This window comes from Oncorhynchus keta, chromosome 17, assembly GCF_023373465.1.
Source record: "Oncorhynchus keta strain PuntledgeMale-10-30-2019 chromosome 17, Oket_V2, whole genome shotgun sequence".
NCBI lineage: Eukaryota > Metazoa > Chordata > Actinopteri > Salmoniformes > Salmonidae > Oncorhynchus > Oncorhynchus keta.
This window is the reverse complement of record NC_068437.1, coordinates 27,277,830-27,286,915: the sequence shown is the minus strand read 5'-3', so window position 1 is coordinate 27,286,915 and position 9,086 is coordinate 27,277,830. Positions and strand designations below refer to the sequence as shown.

General features: G+C 41.0%; 1 protein-coding gene across 2 annotated transcripts in view; it reads right to left on the bottom strand.

The window, feature by feature from the left end:
• Positions 1-5,551: 5,551 nt before the first annotated feature.
• The window catches only part of LOC118396714 (talin-2), a 119,530-nt gene continuing 115,995 nt past the window's right edge, over positions 5,552-9,086 (bottom strand). For both annotated transcript variants that reach the window (XM_052465767.1, XM_052465768.1), the window contains 5 exons: positions 8,453-8,578; positions 8,303-8,365; positions 7,978-8,160; positions 7,750-7,875; positions 5,552-6,598 (listed from right to left, as the gene is read on the bottom strand). In XM_052465767.1, coding sequence (XP_052321727.1) covers positions 6,470-6,598; positions 7,750-7,875; positions 7,978-8,160; positions 8,303-8,365; positions 8,453-8,578 — 627 coding nt within the window. In that variant the 3' untranslated portion in view covers positions 5,552-6,469. The remainder of the gene's footprint in view (positions 6,599-7,749; positions 7,876-7,977; positions 8,161-8,302; positions 8,366-8,452; positions 8,579-9,086) is intronic.

Sequence of the window (9,086 nt, the reverse complement as noted above, 5' to 3'; positions counted from 1 at the left end):
GGTGTGGGTGCCTGGGATTGCTGGATGTCCACGAGCCTCTAAGCGCCTACAGGGGCCCTTCAGAGGTTCTCTGGATATTAATGACATACTCCCTTGTGTAAGAGCTCAGACGTCAAAACTATTACCAGGTGCAGCTGGCCTCCATACACGAGTGAGCAGGATTGGCAGAGATGAGTGGGCAAGATCTCCACTTCTGTATTATAACACCAACAAATGTCTTTCTCTCTAGGCTTCCACACTTACCTTAGGATGGACCTAGTCAAGACTAGAGAAAAGTGAGTGTGTGAGTGAGTATGAGCAAGTGATGAGTGTGTGAGAGAGAGGAGGGTTTGGTGGTTCATAAACATTAGGGCTGTCAAGTGATATTTCGTTAATCGCAGGATTTACTGTGATTAATCGCAAATTCAGAATTTTTGAGATTTGAGCTGTAATGTAAGATTTTTTATACAAAAAGCATTACAAGAATATTGACATCTTGATTGTGTCCAAAGTAACAGTTTACAAAATCAGGTAAATTGATAAAGAACTCTTTCTTTAACCTCAATGTCACCTTGTTTGGACATCACATTGTTGTTTTTACAGTACATGTATAGATTATGTATTGTGGATGTTTTCAGTGTATTTTAAACACTTTCAGACAATGCAGTTAATCACAAAAAATGTGTTCACTGAAATTACAAAAAGTAACTTGAGTTAAATGATTAATCCGACAGCCCTCATAAATAAAGTGCCTTCAGAATGTATTCACACCCCTTAACCTTTTCCACATGATGTTGTTACAGCCTGAATTGAACATTTATTAAATTGAGATTTTTTTTGTCACTGGCCTACACACAATAATGTCAACGTGGAATTACATTTTTACATTTTTTTGACAAATTGAAAAAAATTAATAGTTGAAATGTCTTGAGTGAATAAGTATTCAACCCCTTTGTTAAGGCAAGGCTAAACAAGTTCAGGAGTAAAAATGTGCTTAACAAGTCACATAATAAGTTGCATGGACTCACTCTGTGTGCAATAATAGTGTTTATTATCTCTATGGTCCCTCAGTCGAGCACTGAATTTCAAACACAGATTCAACCACAAAGACTAGGGAGGTTTTCCAATACTTCCCAAAGAAGGGCACCTATTGGCAGATGGGTAAAAAGAAAAGCAGTCAATGAATATCCCTTTGATCATGGTGAAGTTATTAATTACCAGTGGTGTAACGTACTTAAGTCGTTTTTTGGGGGTATCTGAACTTTAACTACATTCCTTAAGAAAATATTATACTTTTTACTCCATACATTTTCCTTGACACCCAAAAGTACTTGTTACAGTTTGAATGCTTAGCAGGACAGGAAAACGGTCCAATTCACACACTTATCAAGAGAACCTCCCTGGTTATCCCTACTGCCTCTGATCTGGCGGACTCACTTAACACACATGCTTCATTTGTAAATTATGTCTGCGCGTTGGAGCGTGCCCCTGGCTATCCGTACATTTAAATGAAAAGAAAATTATGCTGTCTGGTTTGCTTAATATTCGGAATTTGAAACGATTTATACTTTTACTTTTGATACTCAAGTATATTTTAAAACACATACTTTTACTCAAGTAGAAGTTTACTGGGTGATTTTTTATTTTACTTGAGTCATTTTCTATTAAGGTATCTTTACTTTTAATGAAGTATATTATAATTGGCTACTTTTTCCACCACTGTTAATTACACTTTGGGTGACATATCAATACACCCAGTCACTACAAAGATACAGGCTCCCTTCCTAACTCTGTTACCGGAGAGGAAAGAAACCACACAGGGATTTCATCATGTGGCCAAAGGTGACTTTAAAACAGTTACAGAGTTTAATGTCTGTGATAGGAGAAAACTGAGGATGGATCAACAACATTACAGTTACTAACCTAATTGACAGAGTGAAAAGAAGGAAACCTGTACAGAATAAAAATATTCCAAAACATGTATCCGGTTTGCAACAAGGTACTAAAGTAATAATGCAAAAAATGTGGCAAAGCAATTCACTTTTTGTCCTGACTACAAAGTGTCATGTTTGGGGCAAATCCAATACAACACATTACTGAGTACCACTACAAGCATAGTGATGGCTGCATCATGTTATGGGTATGCTTGTAATCATTAAGGACTGGGGAGTTTTTTCAAGATAAAAAAAATGGCGCTAAGCACAGGCAAAATCGTAAAGGAAAACGTGGTTGTCTGCTTTCTACCCTTCAGCAGGACAATAACCGGAAACACAAGCCAAATTTACACTGGAGTTGCTTACCAAGAAGACAGTGAATGTTACGGAGTAGCCGAGTTACAGTTTTCACTTAAATCTACTTGAAAATGGTTGTCTAGCAATGATCAACAACCAATTTAATGGAGCTTGAAGAAATTTTTAAAGAACAATGAGCAAATGTTGCAAAATCCAGGTGTGGAAAGCTCTTAGAGACTTACCCAGAAGGACAGCTGTAATCGCTGCCAAAGGTGTTTCTACAAATTATTGACTCAGGGTGTGAATATTTATTTAAATTAGATATCTCTTTATTTCATTTTCAGTAATTGAGCAAAAATTGTGTGTAGATGGGTGAAAATATATATATTTTTAATCCATTAAGAAGTCAAGCTGTAACAACATCATTTGGAGTAATTCAAGGGGTATGAATACTTTGAGGGCACTGTATATAAACAACAACAACAAAAAAAATCGCTATTAGTGTTGGAGCCATGAAGTTGTTCATGCTGGTGTGCCAAACAGACATTTTGCAGAACTTGATTGCAGGTCTAATAAAGTGGTTTCCTAATCAGACTGCAATCATGAAGTTCATGGCAATAAGATGATAGATCCACTGGAGATCGTGGGTTCTACACACCATTATTCAGCTCATTGAGAGTTATAGTCCTATTCCTAAGCCAAAGCTCCCCAAACAAACATCATCCTCTTCCTCTGGTCTAAGTTGTGATGGAATGGCAACCCCTTCCCTGCTGGACACATGGCTTGAGTTTCCCATCTCCACTGTGTGGCCTCGCATGAGACCAAAACAGTCAAACAACCAAATATGGTGTTCATTAGGCTGACTATGTGTATCGCATTGCTGGGCACCTCTGCTCTGACCGTCTTTCATACAGTCTGTCCTGGGGAGCCCAGGGCAGGGCACTGAGAGGAGGACTGGCATGTGAGCTCCAGACTTAATGGAAGATTTGTCACCTGAGGAGAATGTGCTCACTGCCAACGTAAGGTCTACTCGACGTAGAACAGCTGATCAGAATTTCATGGCATCACTTTTAACATCAGAGGACTTATACAGACAACATTATAGAAATGGGTAATCCATTTGAATCTATTGGGAATCTGATCAACTGAACTGAAAGTACAAACATCTCAAATGGCAGTCAGTCTCTGCATGGTTCAGGGTCTGTTCTGTGAACCAGGGGAATACAGCACATACTGTATGACCATATTTGGTCTGCCTGAATTTGCACTCTCCATCCACTACAGCAAAACACCCAGTGTTTCAAAACACCCAGTGACCCCAATCTCTACATTGAAAAGACTAACAGTGACCTCTACTGGAAAGAATGTTGGTGAGCTGATACAGCCTTTGCTTTGTTTCGCTATTCAATTTCCTTTAAGTTCATTCAGGATTCCTGTTCAAGAATGAATGATACGTACAGTAAATTAAACACAATGACCACTAACAAACTGGGCCATGTTTGTTTCAAATGATTTATTTTCGGTGAATACAAAAAATACTTTTGTGACAAGATAAATATTAGACATACAGCATCAGTTAAACTGTTGAAATTAATTCAGTCTGTTAAAAGAAAGCACAACACCTACATTTGAATAACAGCTAGTCGTTTTTCCTATTCCAGTTAATGCTTATAGACAAATTGCTTAGACAATATACCTTATCTCAGGATAGTCGTTACATTTATCGATAAAGACTTAATTTATAGTGGTTTAACAATGAAACAAGGATGTTATTTAGTCCTATTCATAAGGATTATGTGTATGTTGAATGAATTTCAAGGCAGAGCAAGTTCTCATCTTTAAGAGTTCAATAACAACTTGCCACATGCTCATGGAATGCAGTGTAGTGTGTATTCATTTCTGTATATAGTCTAAAACCTAAAACTTATCCATGGATGCACTTTATATACCAGCATGGTTTACGGCAGGCAGATGGGCTACCAGCCAAGGCAATACATTGTGTTATGGCATAGGACTAGGTGATAGTTAATGGCCCAGAGAGAGTTTGGGTTAGACGGGATACATGTTCTTATCCAGAAGGACAAGCCTTTAGATGCTGTTACAGCGGGTTTTCAATTAAGGCACTGGTACACAATGCAGACCACAGACTGACAATGAGGGACCGAGCTGCTGGAGTGGATACAATACTAATGACCTTATACTACACCAATACTGGAATAACATAAATGAACTATTTTCCTACTCAGGGCTAGGGCCAGGATGATACCAGTATCGCAATATTTTTCTCCATTACAAAAATGAAAAACACGAAGCAGACCAAACTCTTTGGTCCTTTAAAAGCCTGCTATAGCTTGGAAAATATATACATGTGACTATGGATGACAACAGAATGATGTTTCATTCCAACATTAGGGCTGTTTTTCTAAACAAGTTAAATCCGCTTTGTGTTTTGTTTCCTTTACACGATAGTAACGAGTATTGCAATACTGGTATCATCCCGGCCCTAGTCAGGACTGTACTGTATGTGGTTTCATCACTAATACATTTGACAGGAGCGTTAGTAGTAATCCTGAATGGTTTGGACATGGAAGGCATTGCTTGCTCTCCTCAGTGCAATCTGTGCCATTCTACACCACATCCTACAGTTTCCTACATGTTTAAGAGGGGAAAAGCCATACACAGCTGCATACACAGTTGCATACACAATTCCAATCAATGCTGCTCTCTTGTTAGTCTGACACAGTATATTGAGTGGTAATGTGTTGCTATGGTTAGAGGAACATGAGGACAAGCTCACCTCCCAACCTCAATGGAATCTGAGTATAAACCAAACACCACCAGCTGAACAGGCAACGGACAGACAGAGCATAGCTTTACTGTTGCGTGCGTGGTGGAACTCCCAACCAAACTCTGGCTACTGTCAATTAGACTGGAATTAAAACACAAATGCAAGAAAGAGAGAACAAATATGAGAAAGAATGTAAACAGAGCCTCCTCCTGCAGGCAGCAGGAAAACCAAAAAGAGCGTGAGAGGGCTTGGGGGAGAGAATACCAGTCTGACAAAAAGATTGCACATAGACTTCGAGATTTAACCCATTAACAGCCCTCTGCCGTGACTGCTCCCTGCTGAGTGATAGCCAAATGTCCAAACATGGGAGCCGAGGCAGGGATCTCCCTACTGACACACCAGGGAGAATTATTACTTAGAGAAGTATTACTTTAAAAAGGTATTACGATGCTGTAAGAGATGAACTAGTGTCTGCTGTTGGCTTTACTATCCACTCAAACCCACTCACTGACACTACGAATTTGGTGTGAAGCTGAAGTTCTATTACATGAAATATAGTACATAAAATCCAAACGTTTAATTATTCAACAGCAATTCCAAAGATCACATTCATATACTAACATATTACAAATGCCCAATCCTAAGCTAAACTATTGGTTAGTGGCTTTATTGATATGTACAGATCTTAATTTGACCCTGCTTCTCACAGCAGGAAAATAATCCTGTAGCAACAGGACATTTTAATTATTATGTGGATTATAATTAAAGGGCATTTTTGTGGGGGTTGATTGATACATTATTCATTAGGGCAAATCAAGTCTAACATTTTAAGTGGAAATTACAACATTTAGAAGCCTTTTTAAACCTTGAATGCACTACAATTTGCATTTCTTACTGCGTAGGAAAATTCTCTGCAACAGAGTGATCAAATTAAGATACCAGACCTGTCAAGTCATAATGGTGCATGCAGGCTAATGATTCAAATGATGCATCAGAGTACTGCAATACCTACAGTAGATCAACACTAATATGTTGTGTGAGGAACTGAAGCTATGGATCCCTGTGCCAGTTGGAGAGGGAGCTATCCCTTTTTATGAGCTTTTACAGGTTTTAAAGTATTCATAGTATTTACCATTATTGGATCCAGTAATGTTCATTTAACTGTGATGTCCTTATTGAGTATCCTACCATAAAATCAATAAGGGCATCTGTCTCAACTAGATTGCAGGTCCTAACCCTGCTAATAAAGCACAGCTGTAGCCAGCTGGTCCTTATGTCATAATGTCAATATCATCCTCTGTGAAACGCACACGCACACACACACACTAGTTCCACTCATGAAACAGTCCTGGCCCAAATACGTTATACACTCTACCCGTGTGTGAGAGAAACAGCAAATCGCTGGAGTAAGCTACATCTCTGTGTAACAATAGGTTCCAATCAGATGTCCATCTACTTTGCTCTTGACCAATCAGCTCTGATCCTCCCTTAGCTCAGTGGGCAGGAACTTGTACTGCTGCTGTCTGATCTGAGCTAGCTTCTTCCTGGCCTCCTCCAGCTCTCTCTCCTTCCTCAGCATCTCCTCCTGGGCTGCAATGATCTGAGGGGAGAAGGAAATGGTCAAATATATGCGTCAGGCTGCTCATCTCCAATCTGTCCTGTAACACACCGTCCCTACAGGTTATAATATCATCAAATCATTTCCTCCAGTCCCTTTAGTGTACATGGACTTGATTGATACGTTTTTACAAATACAAAGGAAATACACACACACACACACACACACACACACACACACACACACACACACACACACACACACACACACACACACACACACACACACACACACACACACACACACACACACACACACACACACACACACACACTTCAGTGTTACACACACACATACTTCATTGTTACACACACACACACTTCAGTGTTACACACACACACATACTTCATTGTTACACACACACACACTTCAGTGTTACACACACACTTCAGTGTTACACACACACTTCAGTGTTACACACACACACTTCAGTGTTACACACACACACACACACACACATCAGTGTTACACACACACACACACACACACACTTCAGTGTTACACACACACACACACACACTTCAGTGTTACACACACACACACACACACACACACACACACACACACACACACACACACACACTTCAGTGTTACACACACACACACACACACACACACACACACACACACACACACACACACACACACACACACACACACACACACACACACACACACACACACACACACACACACACACACACACACACACACACACACACACACACACACACACACACACACACACACACACACACACACACACACACACACTTCAGTGTTACACACACACTTCAGTGTTACACACACACACACACCACGGGGTAGATATTCATTCTTCAATTACTCTACATTTGGTCATGGATGAAAATGGAGTGGATAAGTAGTCTGCTGGGGCAGAATAACTCTTTGTGACTTGATCTTGAGGGAGCTGCGGATGCCTGCTCAATCACAGATTTGAAATGCAGATGATGTGTGATTCAGTCATACTGTAGTGGCCTACCTCAATTTCAGAACCATTTAGAGAGGAAAATGTTTGGATGTGAAAGCAACGTTATAAAGCTGGGAACAGTTGAGGAGGTAGAGTTGGAAAATGTACAAAGTAACATTTCAAATCTAAATTGATATCTCACCTGAGCAATGCCACCCACAAACTTGGTCTTGACCACCACCCTGTGGTCATCAGCTTTATCAAAGGCAGCTTTCTGAGCCGCCTTCACCAGGTTGTCTGATGCCCGCTTGACCGCGTTCCCAGCAGCCTTATGGAGACAAACCCCGCGGTTAATGCCATCTTAGTGTGTAGAGGTGAAGTCAGAGAGACAGCAGTGGAACCCAGTGGGTTGTGTTTAGTAGGATTATACCTGCAGTCTCCTCATGGCCTCGGAGTCCGGTTGAGCTTTGACCTTACAGGCCACTAGGAGCTGAGCTGTGGAGGCTGCCACCTGCTTGGCTGAAGAGATGAGCTTCTCCTCACTGGAGTGGCCCTGCACAGAGGCATTGGCTGCCTCACACAGGTTACTAGTAGCTGCCGCCACCATCCGAGCCTACAGGGAACAGCAACCATACATTAGGGTACTGCCTCAGACAGACAACTCAGTAGATATGAGGTTGATTCCCCATGCACAGTTTCACAGTAAAGTTTAGTCATAATGCTACATAAAAATATAAACAATGATGGGAACTCACAGCAGATACGAGACCCTGAGACCACTGGCCATCGTCCACAGCATTGGCAAGAATGGATCCTACCTGGAGAGTAGAGTGAGAGAGATACAGTACTGTTTTTTGCTGAGGTTACATTCAGACACCGATTATTCTAAAACAGTTGTAGCTGACCTTGCCCTGTGCCACCAACTCTCTCTGGGCTACAGAAGCAGACTTCACCAGGGCACTGGTGGCTGCAGCAATGGATTTAGCTGCCTCCAGGATCTGCTCCTCAAAGTCCAGCGTCTCATCTGCTTGCTGAAAGCAAAACCCATAGAGAATGATAGTGGCCTCTAGTGGCCAAAAGGCTGTGTTAGTATGGGCAGCGCGCTTGAGGGCTTCCACCATTTTAATGTAGTCAACTCGGTGGGACTTCCAACTTCAATGGTTGATCCCTCCTGGTGACCCTGATCACAATTCCAGATTAAAATCAGTGAACGAGGTCTGGGCCAGACCAGGTCATCAGGAGGGATCAGCCAATAGTAAAGAAGAAAATGGACTATTTCAGAATGGAAATGCCCATGCTGTCACAGACGCTATAATGGCACAAATACAAATATGAGTTCTCTATCTATCTCTATGGCAAAACCACACATTTAACAATGGAAATCCACTTAGGGCGACATCTTGTGGCAATAAGACAAAACAACAAACTCCATTGGTTGTTTTATGGTGCTATGTTGAGTAACCGGCCAATCACATCCACCAACACATTTCATAATGGGGAATCCTTCCAACAGATCTTCAAATACTGTTTGCTGTTGGA